This window comes from Dama dama, chromosome 19 (genome assembly GCF_033118175.1).
Source record: "Dama dama isolate Ldn47 chromosome 19, ASM3311817v1, whole genome shotgun sequence".
Lineage (NCBI taxonomy): Eukaryota > Metazoa > Chordata > Mammalia > Artiodactyla > Cervidae > Dama > Dama dama.
This window is the reverse complement of record NC_083699.1, coordinates 81,710,091-81,731,630: the sequence shown is the minus strand read 5'-3', so window position 1 is coordinate 81,731,630 and position 21,540 is coordinate 81,710,091. Positions and strand designations below refer to the sequence as shown.

General features: G+C 46.4%; 1 protein-coding gene across 1 annotated transcript in view; it reads right to left on the bottom strand.

Annotated features, from left to right (window-relative positions):
- Nucleotides 1-19,298, bottom strand: part of BFSP2 (beaded filament structural protein 2) — a 74,951-nt gene extending 55,653 nt beyond the window's left edge. Inside the window, exon 1 of the mRNA XM_061167995.1 lies at nt 18,810-19,298. Within this exon, the coding sequence (XP_061023978.1) occupies nt 18,810-19,298 (489 nt within the window). The remainder of the gene's footprint in view (nt 1-18,809) is intronic.
- Nucleotides 19,299-21,540: the final 2,242 nt, after the last annotated feature.

The following is a 21,540-nucleotide window of genomic DNA, read 5'->3' as shown; positions in this document are numbered from 1 at the left end:
CCTTTAGGTCAGGCATGATGCTGAGGGGTGTTCAATCTGGAAATTCCAGGTGTCCATTGGTTACATTTAATCTGGGTTTTTGTGATCATGGATCAGGTGTGGGCTCTGTGCTCTCTCAATAAGCCAATTTCTCCCCTCACTGTCAGTTAGCAAGACCTTTGAAATATTCTGGCAGGTGTGTGTGTGTGTGGGGGGGGGTCAATAAAACTGATTCATCAATACTGGAGCACAGACACCACCTGACCCTTGAAAATGAAGCAGGTGGTCAACATATACTGAACAGTCCTATCCCAGCTGGCCAACTAGCAGAGCCACGAAAGATTAGGGAACCAGGCTCATGGGAGGGCGGTTTCTTCTCTTAGGCGTCCTCTATGGCTTGGGGATAATGAGGAACAGTGACAGAAGGTCTAGGGCCAAGGCTTGGGAGATCAGAGAATTTCACCCTCTCTTGTTGTAAGTGAGGAAACGTGGAGTGAAATGGGTTTGCCGCAGGGCACACAGCCCTTTAGCCCTGAAGTGAAGACAGACATGGGAGTCACCTGTACTTGTCTTCGTGTCCATGGATTGAAGTGATATGAATGGAATCTGACCTATTTACCTGTGTGTCTGCAAGATGTCAGTTTGACACAATCTCATTTAACAGTTGAGGAAACTGAGGTTCAGAGATGTGGAATGATTTGTCCAAGATCAAACAGCAACTTAGTGACACTTACTGTGTTTCTAATACATAAATAGTACTCTCTTGGGTTCTCTGTACCATGCGTGTGGTTTCAAACACCACACAGATTTGGGATCTGATTTCAAGTGCAAAAGGAAGTGAGGGTGAAGTGAGAGAAATAGGTGGGGAAATATTGGCATTTCTGGAACCTTTAAATGACATTTGAGGAAACAGGATAAAATGTTGGAAATCAGGACTACAATGTGGTAAAAACAATAGTTGATGTTATGGGTTGAACTGTGTACCAGCCAAAAGACATGCTGAAGTACCTGTAAATGCAACCTTATTTGGAATTATAAGATTTTTACAGATGCATTCAAATTAAGATGAGGTCATTAGGGTGGACCCTAGGCCAGTGTGACTTGGTGTCCTTATAAGAGGGAATATTGGACACAGAAACACAGGGAAAAGGAAGTTAGAATCTGAAATAATACATCTACAAGCCAAGGAAGGTCAAGGATGGCAGGCCACCACCAGAAGGTAGAAGAAGACCTGGAACAGATCCTCTCTCAGAGCCCTCAGGAGGAACCGACTCCACTGACACCTAAATTTCCAACTCCAGCCCTCAGAAGTGGGAGACAGTCCATTTCTGTTGTTTAAGCCACTCTCTTTGTGGTGCTTTGTTCTGGCAGCCAGCAAACAAATATAATAGAAAACCTATAATTAAGTAGTTACTTTGTGAGTCATGTTTGTCTGTCGATTTAATCAATGTTCATCTTGTATCTACTAGGTGCCAGGCACTGTCTAGGGTGCCAGAGAAAGATCCGGGAGTAGAGAAGTCAAGTTCCTGCCTTCTGGAAGCTTCTAGTTCCCCTGCATTATCTCCCAGAATTCTCACAATTCTGTGATATAGGGTCATCCCCCCTCAACTTGAGATAAGGGCCTCACATTAGGAAAGGACAAAGTTGGGCCTGGTCTCTGTCACTCTGTTCCACCTCATTTACAGGGAGAAGGTGAGACAGGCAGGGGTGTGGGGCCCCAGCATTTCTGAGGTCAGAGTCCTGTCTCCCAAAGAAACCACGCCTTGGCCCAGCCTGGAGAGCCCTGCGTAGCCACATGTGAGGCAGAGATCTCGACTTGCCAGCTCTGTCTCAGGTCCCTCCTTCCCCCACTGAGGTCGGGCTGCTCAGGAGGCCCCGTTTGGGTGGAGGATGAAAACCCTGGCCCTGACAGCAGGCAGCTGCAGTTAACAGCTGGGCCGTGGTACGGTCACCTGCATACAGACGTTCACAGTGTATCAGCGACCACCAGAGTGTTGCTCTGCGATGCTGGTGGGAGGGGACAGAGACAAGGCCTCCGCAAGATCACATCTGAACTGAGAGGCAATTGCTCTACAACCACATAAACTCAATGGGCACCTTCCAGCCAGTGCTGTGAGGGACCGCTGTTTACTCACAGCAGCTCTAGGCCTGCTGCACCTTGTCCGCTAGGTCCAAACTGTAAGCTACCCCATCGTCCAAGAGCCCCTGGTTCCTGACAGCATCAAACACAGAAAAAGACCTTGCTCTTAACTTCCCCCAGGTTGCCCAGTACAAGCCTACACCTCCCAACAAGCTCCTTGCAATCCCTCTTCCTGAGATGTCCCAGGTTCCCTCAGAGTGTTTCTCTCCTGCTTCAGCAAGTGATCCACCTGACTTTGTCCCCCTGTCTGTGCACTCTTAGTGGTCAGCCTGGCTGTAACTGGTGCCTGCCTCACTCCCAGACCCGGGTCCCTGGGGGTCAGCACAGGGGCTCCTCCCACTGGGCGTGGCCTCTCGCCTCCCAGGAAGACCCCTCAGCACTTCAAGGGGCCCCCTGGACCTAGGTGTGGTGGCAGCCATCACCCCCGCAGGGGAGACTGTGGCTCCACCCCCGCCGTCTGTGGAAACCTCTGATGCAGGAGAGCGTTTTCCAAGGAGCACCCCTCTCTCCTCCCCCACAGGCTCCCACCGGAGCTCCTCGGCTCCATTCAGATAAAGAGGTTCAGCCTTCAGGGCCGACTGCTCAGCACATTTTTCTAAGCATTAAAAAATCACTGAAGAAGAAAAATAGAAATCCCTGGGGGGCCGCACCATTCCCCGACAGCCAAGCTATTAAACTTTCAAGTCCCAGTACTGAGCGGCCTGACAGCTGGAAGGCACCCAGCCTCGCGCGTCCTCGCTAAAGCAGTTCGTTCCAGTTAGAGCAAGCTTGGGTAAGGATCAATCACTGTTTCTGGCAGTTCCTCCCAAATCAGAAGAGGCAGAAAAGCAGAGAAAAAGGAAGCATATCCCAGAGTTTAATCTCCTCTCAGAGAAGGGCTGTCACTGACTATGACTCCATCTTATCAAACAGTGGGCACTCAGGGGATCACTGGCCAGTTTACCCTTAAGGATTTGGGGTCTCTTATTTATTTATTCTTTTTTTTTTTTTTTTTTTTAAGTCTTTATTGAATTTGTTACACTATTACTTCTGTCTTATGTTTTGGTTTTTTGGCTGTGAGGCATGTAGGATCTTAGCTCCCCCATCAGGGAGCCAACCTTCACCCCATGCGTTGGAAGGCGAAGTCTTAACCACTGGACCACCAGGGAAGTCCCTGGGATCTTTTCAGTGAGTTTAATAGGAGGCTTTTCATAATTTGGGGGGTGGGGGCAGTGGGGCAGGCAACACTGAGTTGGTCCTGACTAGGGCACTAACTCCAGGAGAAACTTCATCTCTGTGGACCTCAGTTTCTTTGTCTATAAAGTGGGTGTTAATGGCCTGAATTGTGTCCCCCTCTCCAACGTGTGTGTTGAAGTCCCAACCCCTAGTACCTCAGAATGTGACCGCATTTGAAAAGGGCTTTTAAAGAGGTGATTAAGTTAAAATGAGGTGGCGGTAGTCTGATATCACTGGGTCCTTATAGGAAGAGGAAATTTGGACACAGGTATAGAGGCATCACCGACTCGATGGACATGAGTTTGAGTAAACTCCGGGAGTTGGTGATGGACAGGGAGGCCTGGCGTGCTGTGATTCATGGGGTCGCAAAGAGTCGGACACGACTGAGCGACTGAACTGAACTGAACTGAACAGATGGAGGGAAGACCATGTGGAGACACAGGGAGACGACGACCACCTGCCAGGCAAGGAGTGAGGCTTCAGAGGGAACAATCCCGCAGACACCTTGACCTCGGACTTCCAGCCGGCAGTACCGTGAGAGAACAAGTTTCTGTTGTTTAAGCCAGCCAGTATCGCCCTGTCTGTGGTAATTTTCTATGGCAGCCCTGGCAGGCTGATCAAGTGGGCAGACCTCCATTTTTCTGGGTGACACAGACACCGTTGAGAGAACCCACTGAGACAGTGAATAAAAGCTCCTGTTAATATCTGCAGGTGTCACACTGACATGAAGGCGCTACCTGAGCGGCGCATAGTGACAGCGCACACAGTTCACCTCCATGGGTTTCATCAGAGAGCAGGATTCTCAGGCAGGAATCGTATAGAACTCCCAGGGCACCTATGCCTGCTCCAGAGGGCATCTGGGATCTGGGTGAACCACCTGGCAAGTGGGGGTTGCCTAGGGGTGTCCCCTGCAGTGAAGGCCTGGCCTGGCTGGCCCTGGCTGAGCTGCTAGGTGCCTGCGGGAGCTAAAATCCCACCAGGTGCAATTCACTCTGCAAGCAGTGCTCCTGGGGACAGGCCAGGAACTTGTCGTCCTTGTCTCATTCACACTTCACAGCCACCCATGGGCAAAGAGCCTTTCCACCTTTATTAGGAGCACAAACCAGCGCTAGTAAGTTAAGAGTCACATCCCTCCCCAAGTAACAGTCAATTCGTTTATCAGATAACCTTCCTCCTCAGAGTTAGCTGGGAGCAGGCCTGAGCAGAGGGCCCTTACCTGAAGTGGTCAGAGATGATGAAGAAATAACACAATTAAAGGCTGGGGGTGAGGCCTGGATGTACTCTGGTCAGCCAGGGAGAGCAAGGGAGGGCGGGGCCTGGGTGCCGGGGGCGGGGCCTCTGGTCCTTGGTGCTGGGGGACAGGGCACCAGCAGGTGTGGGCGGTGAGGGGTCTTTGCCTCGGGTGAAATTTTGCCCAGGGTCTGCTGAGAGGGAGCCCTTTTTAACTTTACTTCTCTCTCCGTGTCTCCCCTAAGAATTATTTAGATGGTTGTTCACTGATCCCTTAAACAGATAAATAAAAACTACCAGTTGGTAGGTTTTGTGATGCTGTTTTCCACTCTGTGCACACTGCTTTTCGTTACTTACTGATAATGGCTGACATAACTTCTCATTTCGGCTAAATCATGTATTTGTGACACTCTGCTCTACCATCTCATTTACAACCAGGTAAATGAGTCTTTATGTGCTTTTCTCCAGCCAGACAGCGATAAACTAGATTTTATTTTCCTAAATTGAGTCCTCATCTTTGGTAGATCAGCATAAACCCTTTGGGGGAGTGGTGGGCATGGATTACATTCTGCTGGGTTCAACCATTTTTTTAATAACTCCCTGGAAAGAGGCACCACATCTGTCCTTGGCACTTGCCTGGATTGTTTTAATTTAGTTCTTCTGGAGACTGTAGGTCAGTAGAGGGTCTCCCCATTGCTCTTGGGGTTTTGTTTTGAGAGGAGGCTGTTGAGAAAAGTTTTCTTCCCTCACACCTGGTTTGGTACTTCTCTGAGGCTGTGGGGGCTTCACCAGCCCTGGACCTGACTGGAGCTCGCCCCAAGTCATTGGTAGGAGTTTTATTTATAACTTCATTTTCTTTTAAGATAAATCATTCAATTGGTGCAAGAGCCCAAAGTAAGCCTGCTCCTATCTGTGTCTCCAGTCACCCAGCTCCACACTAGAAGCACCCATTGCCACCACTTTGTGTATGCTTCCAGGGACGGGCTGCACCCCCACCTTCCTTCCTCTCTCCCTCCCTCCTTCCCTTCTTTCCTTCATCCCTTCCCCTCTTTTTCCTTCCTTAAGGACCTCCCTCTCTTCCTTCCTCTCTCTCTTTCTTTTGCATTAAACACAAACAGTAGCATAACATAGATAGGTTTTACAGTCTGCCTTTTAATTTAAAAAATATATATATATATTTAGTTTCTCAGGTGGTTCAGTGGTAAAGAAGTTACCTGCCAAGCAGGAGATGCAGGTTCAATCCCTGGGTTGGGAAGATCCCCTAGAGAAGGAAACGGCAACCCACTCTAGTATTTTTGCCAGGAAAATCCCATGGACAGAGGAGCCTGGCGGGCTACAGTCCATAGAGTGGCAAAGAGTCAGACACAGTTAAGGTACTGAGCATGCACCATAGTTTCTCATTAGTACCTGACAAGCTTCCTTCTTTCTTTCTTATAACTGCAGAGGAGTCTGCTGCATTACTTAGCTTTATGGCGCAATTGGGCTGTTTCTAGCATTTCACTTCAGGGTTCTGATTTGAAACCTTAGACTGCCTGATTCTGTATTCAGCCCTCACTGCCCTACCCTTTGGGGGCTGCCTTTTGTGTGCTGTGTTGCACCCACTCTTGGACTAGAGAACAGGGCACAGCCTGGGAGAGCTTGGCACTTGGAGGTGAGACCTGCAAACTGCATGACACTCTCCATCCTCCACCACCCTCCAACTAGGGGACCTGACAAAACTCTAGCATGGCTTCCATCTACATCAGAGCATGTCCCTAGGATGACCCCAGCCCTCTTAAAATGCCTTCCTGAGAGGGCTCAAGCTCCCTGAAGAATTTACTGTTCCAGCCTAACAACAGGCCCCTGCTCTACCTTTTCTTAGACAATTACTTTGGGAAACATGAAACTGTAAATCTTTTCTCTACTCTTTTGAGATATGACTCTCCTACAACCCAGAATGTTTCCTCTAGGACCTAGGTGCCATCTCTGTGAAATGCAAACATCTGGGGACATAGCTCCCCCTCTCCTGGTTCCTGTGGGAGGGTATGATGCTAATTTCGGGGGGCTCCTTGCTCCAGTCTGTTCCTGTCATAAAGATGTGAGATTTGTGCTTCTCCTTTGGATAAGCCATGGGTTTGGAACATGGATGGCCAAATCACCTAGACTACCCTCCTCAACCTCCTTCAGTGTTCTCCTTTAGCACAAGAGCGTTTAAAAAGCCTCCTACCTTTTGTTGCAGTGGAGTTGAGCTCAGTTCTATTCTGAAGTCTCTCTCTCCTACTGCCGTAGTCTGAATATTAATAAAACCTGTTTTGCTGATTTTAACAAATGTCTAATACAGACCTTCCCTTTGACAGTTGGGAGGTCAGCTCCAAGTGCAGATTACCCTGCAGTCGGTCACACCTGGTCCTAACTCTCAGCTTGGTCTACGCTGGGCCTGGGTTGAATGGTCACCCTCTGGCAGGTTCTTTGGGTCTCACATTTGGTCTCCATTTCTTGGGGGTACCTCTGAGAGCTAGTCAGCACCCCACTCCTCTCTAAACTCCTGCAGTGTCTGTGGTTTGAACCTTTCATGTAAACATAGTTGTTTATGTTACCACCCACTTAATGTCTGCATCTTCTCATTTATCCAATTCTACAAACTTAATTGGGTATTAAGTATGCTCCCAGTAATGTACATACATTATTTCATGTTATACCTATGGATCAATCATTTTTATTATGAAAATGTCAAACATACATAAAAAGAGAATGGTATAATGGATCCCCATATACCCATCACCAATATGACTATAAACACATGGCTTTTTTTTTCTTTTGTTATACCTCACATTTCCATCCTGTCCCAGATTGTTTTAAACAAATCCTGGATATTATTTCTTCTTCAGATATTTCAGTATGGTATTGCTAAATTATAAACATGCATTTTAAAAACCACATAACTTCTACAACTCTTAAAATACATAGCATCTAAAAGGTAAATACAATTCTTCAATAGCACCAAATATCCAGTTCCTCTTTCTTCAATTGTTTGATATATTTTTTACAGTTTCTTTGAATAGTGGTCCAAATAAAGTCCATTTCAATGGGTTGATATGTCAATTTAATCTCTTTTAACTTATAGATCCCCCCATCTCTCCTTTTTCCCCTGGTAATTTTTGCTTGTTGAAAAAATTGGATGGTTAGCCCTGCAGCCTCCTACTGTCTGGATTTGCTGACTTCATCCCCATTGTGTCAGTTAACGTGTTCATCTGACCTCTGTATTCCCTGTAGTTCTTTCTTGAGACTTAACCACTTGCAATTTTCTTTTTTGTTTGTCTCTTTATGTTTTTGGCAAGACTACTCATAGGTGGCATTGCATGCTCCATCAGAAGGTACAAGTCTGCTGGTCTTTTGTTGTGAGATTAGTAGCTATTTGATGATTGTTATTGCCTAGACACATTATTTGCAAAGTGGTGATATTCAAATTCTGTTTTAAGAATTACTTTTATGATATACAAATAAAATTAGTAATTACATTCTTATTTGTTTTTTAACTGTAATACTTCTACAAAATGACGCTTCCTCTTTTCTTCTTCTTTTTTTAAACTGTAACCATGATATACCTACAGTTCTTATAGGAAAGTCAGGAAAAATGTCTGGCTCATTATCTACCAGTTTTCAAAAAACTGAGTTGGTTCCCCAGCAGACTCCAAGGTGGATTTTGAAGGGGAACAGTACAATACTGAATGCATAGATTTAAACATTTTTATGTATTTCAATCTATTATAGTTAATATTCTTATTGGTATTTAGCCATCTTTGGTTAGTGGGAGTTTATTCAAATTGGCTATTAAGTCTTTTACTGTGACTCTAGTAGTTCTTTATAGTTTCCTTGGTTTCTCAGACTCATTGCCCCCAAACCTGGATCCAGCCATTTCTCCAAGGAGCTTCTGTTCTTATAGTGAAAGATGGTGGTTAGAGACCAAAACCAGAGGCTAAAAATGCTCAGTACCACTGGGTTGGCCATAGTTTCTAAGTCTTTTCACTGATCAGAGTTAGGAAATGGGTATATATTTATTTTATGTTGACCTACAACCAACAACATGATTACTGAAATGATTTGAAATTCTTTTGCAGTACTCTTCTGCATCCCCACTATGGATTACTGTGATTTTAAAAGTCACTTGGAATAGTTCTTCTCTGTGTGATTATACCATAAATTTGAAACATAGTTGGATTCATTTGTTTCTTTTTCTTTTTGATTTTTAGAGCTTTCTTTTTAAGATTTAATTTTGTTTTATAATTCTCTAAAGTATTTGCATGGTCCCAAAGTCATCTCCACATAACAAGAAAAAATTAAAACAACTCTAGTGTCTATTTCTTTTCCCTCTACCTGCTTCCTGTAAGTGATCATTTAAAAGCATGTTAAAAAATTTTTTTTTTCAATTATAAGGGAATATGTATGCATGTACTCATATCCCTTCCTCTTTCTTAGACAAGTGGTAAATAACACACATGTTCTCTCCACCTTGCTTTTTAACCCAACAATATATCCTGGAGATTTTCCATAAGAGTTTACAGAGTTATTTCTCATTTCTTCTGTGGATATATCATTCATAGCTTATTCAACTAGTCCCCTACTGATAGGTAGTTGGGTTGCTTCCAATTTTTTGCCATTATTCGTACAAGTGAAACAAATAGCCTTATGCATACTTCTTGTTCATGTTTTTGCCAGTGTGTCATTGGGAGAGAGTCTTAGAAGTGGGATTGCTGGATCAAATTCAATATACATACATGCATATAAATTTGTATAGATACTGCCAAATCCTTCTTCACAAGTGGTTGCAATATTTTCTATTCCCATCAGTATTATGTGAACTTCCCTAGAGCTTCACCTGGGCTTCCCAGGTGGCACAGGGGTAAAGAATCCTCATGACAATGTCGGAGACGTAGTGATGCGGGTTTAATCCCTGGGTTGGGAAGATCCGCTGGAGTAGGAAATGGCAACACACTTCAGTATTCTTGCAAGAAATCTCATGGGCAGAGGAGACTGGCGGGCTATAGTCCATGGGGTCGCACAGAGTCGGACATGACTGAGGGACTGAGCCGCGCACAGTACGGAGCTTCACCAACAAAATAGACGACACATTCGTGGAGCTTTGCCAATCTGATAGATGTAAATGGTATCTCAGGGAGGTTTTCGTTTTGTTTTATTTTTTTGTATTTTACTATTATGACTGAAATTGAGCATTCTTTTATGTGGTTAAAAAATTTTTCTTTTAACTTTAGAGAGGAGAGTTCAAGATGGGGGAACACCTGTGCACCTGTGGCTGATTCATGTCGATGTATGGCAAAAACCATCAAAATATTGTAATTATCCTCCAATTAAAAGAAATTAATTGACTATAAAATTTTTTCTTTTAATTTTTTATGTAAACAGTCTGTTCATATCTCTAGCCCACTTAAAAATAAGAGTGTTGCTGACTTTTTTTAATCCTCAAATTTTAAATGCTGTCCATATAATAGAGATATTAACCCTTTATATTCTAAGTTGCAAAGACTTATTTTTTAGTTTGCCATTTATTTTTCAGTTATGCTTATGTTGTTGTTTGAGAATGCAAAATTTAAAAAATTTTTGGTAATCAAATTTATCAATATTTTAAAAGATCAATAACTTTGCTTTTAGATTTTGAATTATACCAAGAAAAAATGTCCCCAGAGCCAAGTTATAAAGAATTTAGCCTTGTATGGCTTCCTCTTTTACATTTAAATATAGAATGAATTTGGAATTGATCCTAGAATATAGTGAAGGATGGATGCAATTTTATTGTTTTCCTTATGACTATCCAGTTTCCTGAATACCACTCACTGAAAAGGCTTGGTTTCAAAGCCTGCCTTGATCAATACTAATTTCCATATGCAGTGGGGCTTACTTTTAAATTTTGTCTTATGTTTCAGTGGCCTTTTTATCCTTTGTTTACTTTAATGATCAAGACTTTCTAGTATGTTTTATTATCTGGAAGAGCTTTCTCTTCTTCTTTTTTAGTTTTTCTTCTTGGCTCTTCTTGCCTTTTTCCTCTTACAAATGAAATTTATAATGAACCCATCTAGCTCTAAAAAAGCAATGTTACTATTTTAAAAATTGAAATTGCATTAAATTTATAAATCAATAGGGAGAACTGGCATCTTTATGCTTTCAAGTCTTTATATTTCAGTGCATGGTACTTCTTTCCATTTGGGTCTTTCAGGAGGGTTTTATGGTGGTCTTATATAGATTTTGGACGTTTCTTGTTAAGTTCATTTAAAGGCATTTCATTTTATTTTTCGCTATCATAAGTAAGATTTTTCTCTTTCATTGTATCTTTTTTGTTATTTATAGATACAATAGCATTGACTTTTAATTTTTTAGTAATCTGGTACTTTACTGCTGCTGCTGCTGCTAAGTCGCTTCAGTGGTGACCCTGTGCGACCCCAGGCTATGTTATTGTTTGTGGTAAAGTTTTCACATGGAACCTTTTGGATACTCCAGAAAGACCAACATTTTCCCTCTTGTATTGAAATTCTTGGTGCTTTCCAATTGTTTTCTGATCACATTGACTACTACCTTTGACCAGTGTTACACAGTAGTAGAGATAGTACTCATCCTTTTTTTTAAATTTTTGCAGGAAGGCTACCAGTGTTTTCTTCTTAGAGACAATTTATCATTGAAGAAAGTGTCCAAATATCCTCATTATCCAGATGAGGAATTGAGATGTAGAGCGATCAAGGAAGAACTTGCCTCCAGGTCTGTGGGGCCTCAGTCTCCCGGGCTTAATAATCCCCAGGCTTTGCAGCACAACCCTATTTTTCATTATCTAGACTCCTCTGCCCGATTCCTCAACATGCACCTGACGTTTTAACAGATCTTAAGAGATTTAAGAGTGACTAAGCACAAGCTGGAATCAAGATTGCCGGGAGAAATATCAATCTCAGATATGCAGATGACACCACCCTTATGGCAGAAAGTGAAGCGGAACTAAAGAGCCTCTTGATGAAAGTGAAAGAGGAGAGTGAAACAGTTAGCTTAAAGCTCAACATTCAGAAAACTAAGATCATGGCATCTGGTCCCATCATTTCATGGGAAATAGATGGGGAGACAGGGGAAACAGTGACAGACTCTATTTTTCTGGGCTCCAAAATCACTGCAGATGGTGATTACAGCCACGAAATTAAAAGATGCTTACTCCTTGGAAGGAAAGCTATGACCACCCTAGATAGCATATTAAAAAGCAGAGACATTACTTTGCCAACAAAGGTCCATCTAGTCAAGGCTATGGTTTTTCCAGTGGTCATGTATGGATGTGAGAGCTGGACTGTGAAGAAAGCTGAGCACCAAAAAATTGATGTTTTTGAACTATGGTGTTGGAGAAGACTCTTGAGAGTCCCTTGGACTGCAAGGAGATCCAACCAGTCCATCCTAAAGGAGATCAGTCCTCGGTGTTCATTGGAAGGACTGATGTTGAAGCTGAAACTCCAATACTTTGGCCACCTCATGCGAAGAGTTGACTCATTGGAAAAGCCCTGATGCTGGGAGGGATTGGGGGCAGGAGGAGAAGGGGACGACAGAGGGTGAGATGGCTGGATGGCATCACCGACTTGATGGACATGAGTTTGAGTAAACTCCGGGAGTTGGTGATGGATAGGGAGGCCTGGTGTGCTGAGATTCATGGGGTCGCAAAGAGTCGGACACGAATGAGCGACTGAACTGAACTGAACTGAACTGAAACTTAGTGTGTGGGAAGGGCCCAGAGGCCCCAAATGACAGGACTCGGTTTCTTCCCTTATTTTCTTCAGCAATTCTGCTCCCTCTCAGAGACTCTATGTAGCAAAAGAAGAGCCCCCAAGAAATTAAAAACAACTTTTCTTAGAAAGCAAGTTACTGACCACCTATATTACTCAAGAGCCTCAGGCCTCCTTCCCCTTGCCTGCTCCATCCAAGGAATTTTTCCAATCTTACACATCACTCTCCCTCAGAGGAACTCTCAATGTATTTCTCTCTCTTTAGTTACATTTCTAATGATACTTCAGTGTCCCTTATAGATCTGCTAACAGAGTGACTACCTTACTGGCCTGCTGTCACTTCAGAAATTGTATCTGTCGAGAAACAGACTGAATGGTTTGTCTTGGGTAAATGTATTCAAGCTTTTATAGGTTCTAAAACTGCTCAGGTTCTTCCTCTCTCCACCTTTCAGGGACATTTACCCAAGACAAACCAGTAAGGTAGTCACTCACAACAGTGACCCTGTGGTCTTTCATTTATTCAGTGGGGAGGGTTCTTCTCATATCTTTTTTTTTTCTTTTTAAACAAAACAAAACAAAAACTGCTAGGACCACAAATGCTGTGAGGAGAGAAACCTGGCCTGAATCTAGAGTCCCTGTTTCTGGTAGTTTCTCCAAATAGGTGGATCCTCAGAGTATGGACTCTTTCTCTGCAAGGGACAGAAAGAGAGACTGAGAATGGGGAAGATATTAAAATCAGGCCCATTTGAAATTTGAATCCTTTTGCCTTTCAACAGTTTTGACTTCTCCTTTCCCCCAGCTGATAGCCCTTGCCGTTGGAGGTATAAGCCGCTGTTTTGTCTCATGGAGACCACTACTTTCGGTGGAGACTTCGGTGGAGACGGTCCCCTTTCTTCCCCCCGCAGCGTCTCCACAGCCCTGGCCTCTGCTCACTCCCTGTCTTTGACTCTGAGGCTGCCCCACCTCTGCTCCTACTCCTCTTTCAGGAGCAGCTCTGAGGCAGGGAGACTGCCTAATTCCAAGCTTGCGGTTGGCTTATTTGAGGATGAAGGGGCCTGATGTTGCCGCCAGAACTTGTTATCAGCGTTATTCACTTGGCAAGAAAAGTCAGAGTGCTAAGCCAAGCCAGAGAGGGAGAGGACCACCTTCTGCCTGAGTTGGTGCCCAGGTCCTCCTTGACCTCTTGGCCACCAGCTTGGAGTTCTTCCATCTGTTTTACTGCAGAGCAGAAGGAGCTGAGAGTTTCTGTTCTAACACAGCTGAGTCACTGAGAGAGAGGTTTGAACATGAAAAAGAACTTCACATACATTTGACTCTAACCAGGACAGGCATCATACTTTGTGAATCCCGGTGCAAAATGAAAGCCAGAGCTCCTTGTGCTTTCCTGCTTTCAAAAAGCAGGAAAAGGGGTGCCTTGAAAGGTATTAGAATTTTCCTTTCTTTCTGGTTTTTCTCTTGACTTGTCATGCTCATTTTTCATCTTAAAATGATTTAATCTTAAAATGATGTAATCTTGTAATCTTTCGAGTACAGGGGTAATCAAGGCACAGATGCAACCCTCACAGGCACCCAGGGGGCCGTGCCCTGTGATCTGGGGGTACTGTGAGGCCCGCTACTAAAGGGTTGCCCTTCCTGCCAGCTACTGGACTGATGTGCTAGGTCCTGGCCAGGGGTGGGGAAGTCCAGCCAGGCATCTCCCGTTCTATTGACTGGCTACCCTAACATGGAGGACAAGGGACCCCTAAGAGTACTGAACCTCAGTACTACTCTGTATGCACCTGGATCAAGGGTGGGTGAAAGGCTCACCTGTCTCCTGTCAGTTGCCTGTTGAATGCACCGTGGTGCTGCCGGTCCCAGATCTGTCCCCCTGAGATGCCACCTTGACCCTCCCTGCCCCTGTGATCAGGCCTCTGCTGGGGGTTGGGACAAGAAGGGGAGGTCAGAAGAGGCCTTGAGTTGCAAGGGGTCATAGGACCTGGCTGTCCCAGAGAGACAGGGGAGCCGAGGCTCCAAGTCCCTGACACACGCTTCACTGTGCCATTGGACTTCACCTACAAAACACGAATTCAAAGAAACAGCAAGTGAAAGTTTCAATATAGCAGCTACTGAGCCTTAAACCTCAACTTTGGGGCCTATTAGAGTTTGGGCTCCATAGTGCGGCAGTGGGCCTGCCCCCATGAGTTCTTCCAAGGCTGATAAACTTACACAGTGAAGGGGGAGGGAGACAATCTCCCCAGGCTGCTCACTGGACTGCTTTGGTGTGAACTCCTGAGACCCGTCCTGGGTCACGTTCCATGCTGGGGCTTTGTCTGCAGGGACAGCGCTCTCTTTCCCCCCTCGCCCTCTTCCTTGTTCTTCTGAAAGTACGCCTGTGTCTCATCAAGGTTGGTGGTGAAAGCTCTTGGTGGAGATGGAGAGGCGTGGGAGGCTCCGGGGCAGAGGGGCCTCTTCCCAGAAACGCTCTGGGAGCTCTCCATTAACACTATCCCTTCTCAATCTTTTTTTTTTTTTTTTTTTCCTTCTCAGACAGCTATAGAAGTGTTGGACATGAAATCATGCTTGGTACTTGCTCTGAACTTCTCCACTGCTCCTATAGCTGAGTCTGAGAAAGTGTCACTGAAATGGATTTCCCAGCCCAACCTACTCTTGGGTGACAGGGTTCTGTTGGGGGCCCAGGCTAGGGAGAAGGTGACATTTTTCTCTAGGTATCCAACCACCATTCAGCCCCTTTAGTGTTCAGTTACTGAGAGCTTGACCCCAGGCCTCAAACACAGTGCTGGTCCTGAGGAGCCAAAGAGGATCAGGGAGGGCTTCACAGTGGAGGTGCCATTGAAACAGACATGAAGGATGAGGAGGGGCACAGAGGGGAGGAAGTGGTTGCAGATGGAGGAGAGTGGGCTGCCAAGGGGAGAGGGTAAGGGAGTGTTGTGAAGTGTCGGGAATGCTGGGAAAAGGTGTTTGGAGAGACAGGCAGGAAGCTCCAGGCCACGAAATCCAAGTGAGGGCAGAGGAGCCCAGGAGCATTCGGCATGCGTGGCTGCCTCTGAGCCCCCACGAGGAGAAGGCGGCACATTCTGAAATAAATGGACTGTGGAGGTTGCGGGGGGCTGATCTCTAGGCCAGAAGAGGGACAGTGCCTGGTGGATGGGTCCCTCCTGAGCTCTATGGGGACTGGCAGGTGGGAGTCTAGGGCTCCATGACCTGCACCCAGGGAGGCAGTGGGCCCCACTCCCCAAGGGAAAGGCGTCATTTCTCAGCGCCCAGAAGCTGGGCCTGCTGTTTGGGGCTAGATGGGGCTTAGGAGGAAGCTATCTCCCGCGGCCCTTGGGTGATGAGGACACTGCTTGGGGATGGGGGAGTAAGAGGTCATTTTAAGGCCCTGAAGGGGGCCATGGTCCCCATAGCAACCCCAGGGCCTGTGGCCCAGCTCCCACGGGGGCAGGTCCTCTTTGAGGACACACAGCCCTTCATAATCCATGCAGCCCCCTGTCATATCTTCTTTCAATTCATGCTCATAGTGGCCCCTTTCCACTGGTGAGGTGTTCATCCACCTCAAAGACAGGGAAAGGGAGGTGTGGGGTGGATGTGCCCCTCACATGGACGAACCAGAGCCAGAATTTGAAGGGAACAGGTCCCTCTCAGTGTTGACCTTCGATTGTGTATGTGGCTCTAGGGATCTGCAGTGCCAGGAATGAAACTGTCTTTCTAGGCTATTAGCCGCTGATTTTACTAAGTACATGACACTCAGTTAACCCCCTAACAGCTCCACACAGTAGATACAGTGACGCCCAAATTGCAAATGAGGAAACAAGCTCAGAGAAGTTACGTAACTGACTCAAAGCCACCCAGCTAGAAGGTAGCAGAGCCAACATCCAAATTCAGGTTCCCCTGACCTTTCCATGTGCCTCAGTGAGCCTAGTATGTGAGGGCCTAGACACACAAATGACACAGGACAACATGGCAACCGCCGCAGTGGATGTGTGTGCAGGCTGTCACGGGGCCACAGAGGCAGAGCCAGACCGAGGGCACGTGGTGTGTGCATGGCCTCCCGGGTGGGTGGTGTGGCTGGGACAGAGGTGACTTTGGAGGGCCCTGTGGACTGAGCTCAGGGTTGTGGATTTAGTCCACCGGTGAGGAGAAGCCCAGAGGGTTCGGGCAGGGTCATAACGCAGAATTTGCATTGTGGATTGCATGTGTCCAAAAGATCACTCTGGTGACGGGGTGGAGAATACCAGGTGGAGAGAAGGTGTTAGTAAAGCTGAAGGGGCAGGCCTGGAGGCGGATAACCCACATGTGTCAGTTTTGCAGCAGCAACAGAGGAAAAACTGTGTGTCTTTCTCAGATATGTAGGATTTTCTTTTTTTTTTTTGTAGATGAAACAGAGCTAGATATGGCTGGAGGACTGCATGTGGAACAGAAATAATTCCATTTTACAGGTTGTTCTAACTGTATCTTCAAGTTTGTGTTTCATAAAAGAGGAAAAAGGGAACTCTGTATTCATAGCTAGAATCTCAAGTCACTTAAAAAGAAAATGGCCCCTATTTGGGGGCTGACTGTCTTGGTGTCCAGCCCACAGCACTGTACCTGTACACTCTCAGTATGCACTTTTCTGATCTGTAATCTACCTACGGGCAGGACTTATGCAACTTATTTATCTATGGACTTGCTGGAATTCCCATAGCATTATTATACCCATTTTACAGATAAGGAAACTGAGGTTCAAAGAAGTTGGGCAAGCTGCTGAAGCCTCGGAAGCCAGATTAAGTCAGTCTCTGTTGAACACGGAATAAGTTTTGTCACTGTACTTTTTGACTTAGGAATTGGGACATTTGACTTATAAAAAGTCTGTGTGGCAGCTGAGTGCAAGAAATTATCTGGCAGGAGCTGAAATATTGGAATATTCCAATAAAGAAATATTGGAATAGGGGCATTCTGGTGGCTTGTAGGACACAAATATTTGGAATTATTACTGTTGGAGAGAACCCTGGAGGAATGGCTGGCTGAGATTTGTCAGCTTCAAGGCCCCAGGCTGCTCTGAGATGGCTCTCCTCACAACACAGATGGATGTGAGCAGAACAGCAGCTCTGAGGAAGAGCCAAGAGGACAGTGTTGGGTGTCATGTGTACTGTGCTGTCTGCGGGCACCAGCTGGCAGTGGAGAGCCTCTAGGGGGTGAAGTGGGAGGCAAGAGGGGCAAATGAGGAGCCCCTGAGTGTGTCTGCCCAGCATCACCCAGTCACACACGAATGAAGGTCTGTGACGTCCCGCTGAGGGCTGTGTGCTGAGCCCCAGGGTGCAAGGGGTCTGAGCTGGCAGTTCCTGGCTGGGCTAGAGGCTGATTTAGCTCAGAGGGATGCCAAAGCCAGCATTTGTGGGAGGAGGAAAACAGAGAAGCCAGCCACCCACAAAGAGACAGATGAAATGTGCAAAGCTGGCTGCGGGCCCAGTGTCAGAACCGCAGGCTGCAAGCAGATGTGACTGATGATCTCAGCGCCCTGCAGAACCACCCTGGAGAGGTCCTGACCAAGCAAGGAGAAAACCTCTGTGCCCTGCCCTGGTCAATAAGGTAGCCACTGGCCACTTGTGGCTGTTTAAATTTAAAGGAATGAAAATAAAATAAAAGAGAAACGTCAGTTCCTCAGTCTCATTAGCCACACATCAAGTGCTCAACAGCCAGAGATAACTAAATGGTATGGATCCAGTACATTTCCATCATTGCAGAACTTCTATCCCAATGTAACTTATCTTAGTAATAATTTTAGTGTTGATTATATGTTGAAATAACATTTAAAATATAATGAGTTAAATAAAATACACTAATATGAACCTCACATGTTTCTTTTTTACTTTTATTACTGTGGGTAGTAAATTTGTCAATGACCTGCATGGCTCAGATTTCTATGGGACAGCCCTGAATTGATGCAAGTAGGAACACGCCTCCATTTAGCCATCGTTTTTAATGCCACAGCCATTTGGTGGTGATGATGGCTTGACGATGGCTGTAAAAACCATTCCACTTGATGATGGCTGTAAAAACCCTTTCTTAACACAAAGTTACAGAGTCAGCCTAGGCTGAGGGGAGGAATGCAAGCTTTGGAGCTGGGACAATTTAGGTTCCCATCTCAGCTCTGTTTCCCCATCGGCTGTGTGGTTTGGGGCACATAACTTCTTTGTGCCTCAATTTTCTCGTCTAAAAATGCAACCAGTGAACGATCCTCTCTGCACAGTACTGCTTTGAACCCTAGAGGAGACAGTGTCTGCAGAGGGTCTGGCATGGGCCCAGCCCTGAGGGCACCTTAATAAATGGTGCCCCCTTTGATTCTTTTCATCACGGTCATTAATGTCTTTAGCATGGAAGTGTAAGGGGTTATGGTCAGTCTCTCTGGCCTCAGGCCACTCACTTCCCTGCCCCCCACCCCCACCGCGCCTCAGCACCCTTGCTCTCTTTAATGCCCCCCAGAGATGGGGCAGCAGGCAGCCAGTCAGCTTCCTCTCTCAGGCACTCACCTGCTGGCAGCTGCTGGCCCATGAGGCCCGGAGGGCGCCCCAGTTCTCTGAGCGCGTGGCTTTGCTCTCCAGGTGCATGCGCAGCTGTGCCTCCAGCTCCTGGCTGACTTTCTCCAGGGCGTGTACCTTGGCCATGTATTCCACCAGGCAGCCCCCCAGGTCCTCGACCGCACCGAGGTCCCTCTCCAGGCTGGGAGCGGGTGCCGTGGCCAGGCCTGAGCTCCGCAGGCCCTGCAGGAAGACGCTGCTGATGCCCAGGGCCCTGCGGGTCACGCGGGCACCCAGGCCACCTGTGGACCCACTGGGTGTCATCCCTACGTAGACCCTGGGTGTTCGGACAAGACCACCCACGGCAATGGTCCTGGAAGCTGGGAGGCCGTCCAGGGAGGACGGTGACTGAGCTGCCCTGAAGGAGACCTTGTGCCTCTGCAGAGGCATGCTGGAGCCGGCCCCCGCGGGCGCTTCCACCACCACCCGCCGTGTGCTCATCTCCCCTTCTGCCTCTGCTGTGCCTGGTGGACTAACAGAGCCCAGTGGTTTTTGGTTTCCAGCCCCAGCATCCCCGTGACTGGGCCTCTCTGGAAGCTTCCCTGTGCCAGGGCTGCTTTGTCTGCTGTTTTCCATGAGTTTCCACCATTCACCAAGCTGAAAGGGAAACGGCCCGCCCAGGGCTGTGTGCAGAGAGGCGCTCAGGCATTCTCAGCAGGATCATGTGCCTGACCTCCTAGATTTTTCTGCGGGTGGTGGGGAGGCTGGATCCGTGTAGGCCGTGGGGGTGGCTCATCTGGGCCTGTGTATTTCACTGCCTAAGAGGGCAAGGCCGGCACCCAGCAGTCCCATTTCACAGATGACAAAACTGAAGCTCAGGGCCATTAGATCAGAAGTAGAGAGAGCGGCTGGGCCAGGACTGACTCCAGGTGCATCAGGGCTACCGTCAGGGCTCACCAGCCTTACCTGCGCTGCGTCTGTGACTGTGGACATGTGCCTGGAGGTGACTGGGAACCAGCCTTGGTGGGAGGCAGCCCCAGGGACTCAAAGGAAACAAACTAAGCCTGTTGTTTCTTTCAGGCTCCCTCAGACCCAGCAGCAAATTCAGGTCCCTGCCTGGCACCCCTCTGCCCCTGAGCATGGTGTTCATCAGTTGCTTGACCTTGACCGCATTGCTTCCCTTCTCTGCACCTTATTTCCCATGCACTGGCTTGGGCTGTAACTTGCTGATGTGCTAGAAAGGGACTGTGGGCAAATTCAGTTCTCACACATGTTGGCCATACGTGCTCTGGATGTTCCCTGCGTCTTGGTTTCCCCATCTGCCAGAAAGCTGGTAAATAAAAAAAAAAAAAAAAAAAAAAGAGGTTTTTTTGGTTAAAAATCTTAAAGGGTGCTCCAAGCTAGCATTGCATGACACCCTTTGGGCTTTTTTATTGGATGACAGCTTCTGGGCTAATTTATGCCTTCAGTACCCAGAAAGGCTCTTACAGTCCCCAAGGTTACAAAATGGACCTAAAATCCACTGCATTTAAGTTTAACCCTAGAGAAATGAAGTCACCAAAACCCAGATCCTGCAATGTGGGGACACACCTCGAGGAGGGAAGGGGAAGCAGGGAGCTGAATGCAGCCAGTACTGTGCACATTCCCATGCTCACTACACTGAGTTCTCAACTTGACCTCAGTAAGTAGGATCAAGGCTGACATGCACTGCCATTAGGGCTGTTCACTGCACAACTCCAGGAGTATCATCACACGGCCTATGACCACCTGTTCTCCCTTGTGTGATGAGAGTCCTGAGAGCTGCATGACTTACTTAAGTCTCCTGTCCAGGAAGTGGCAGATTTGGAATGAGAAGTCTTCTTCTGACTCCAAATCTAGTGACTTATCTAGGACCCACCCTGTCTCCTAACACCCAGAAAACAGGGTACCTGCGCAAGGTCACACATGCAGAGTTAAAAAACCTGGTCACTTACTGGAACATTCTATATGCTCTTTCCTTTTTTCCCCCTTCTACTTTTTCTATTTGAAATGACATGGAAAGTATTTTATGAATATCAATGTTGAGTATATGATTATCAGGTTAAGTAACCAATTAGATCAAGTAAAGGCTGGCAGTGCCTCTTGTTTATTTAGACGAGGCTTTCTTGCTGTGAACACAAAGCACCCTTTCTTGGTATACCCTGAAGGCCCATGGTTCCCACTAGTCTGCCTTATAATGACATCCTCCTAAAATAGGTGATGCTAATGGGCCCCAAGAGCTGCAGGAATTCCAGGATGGATCATTTAAGAATGAACGGAGGGCTCAAGCCACAAAAATTGTTTGCAAGGGTGCCACGTTTAGGCACTGTTACTCTATGACATGGTGACACTCTGTGGTCAGGGTAACTTCAGATTTCTCTGACTGAAGATATTTACAATACGGTGCAGAGTCCAGGGAGGGGTGGATGAGGAGGACGTATCTTGACGCCAATATCTCCAAAGACCCACAGACAAAAGACTTTTGGGGGAGAAATCCCAAGCATGTCCTAAATAATTTATCAAATGATAAATGGCTATTAGCTCATCACACTAATAAAAATCCAACTTACTGTTAAAATAGATTAAAAAATACAGATGGACACATGGGGTTGGTACTTAAGGAAGGCTTAAAAGTTATCTAAAAATGAAAAGAAGGCAAAATGTATTAGCAACTTAATCCTCTGGCTAATAAAATAAGTTTATTTATATATACATGATAGCTGAA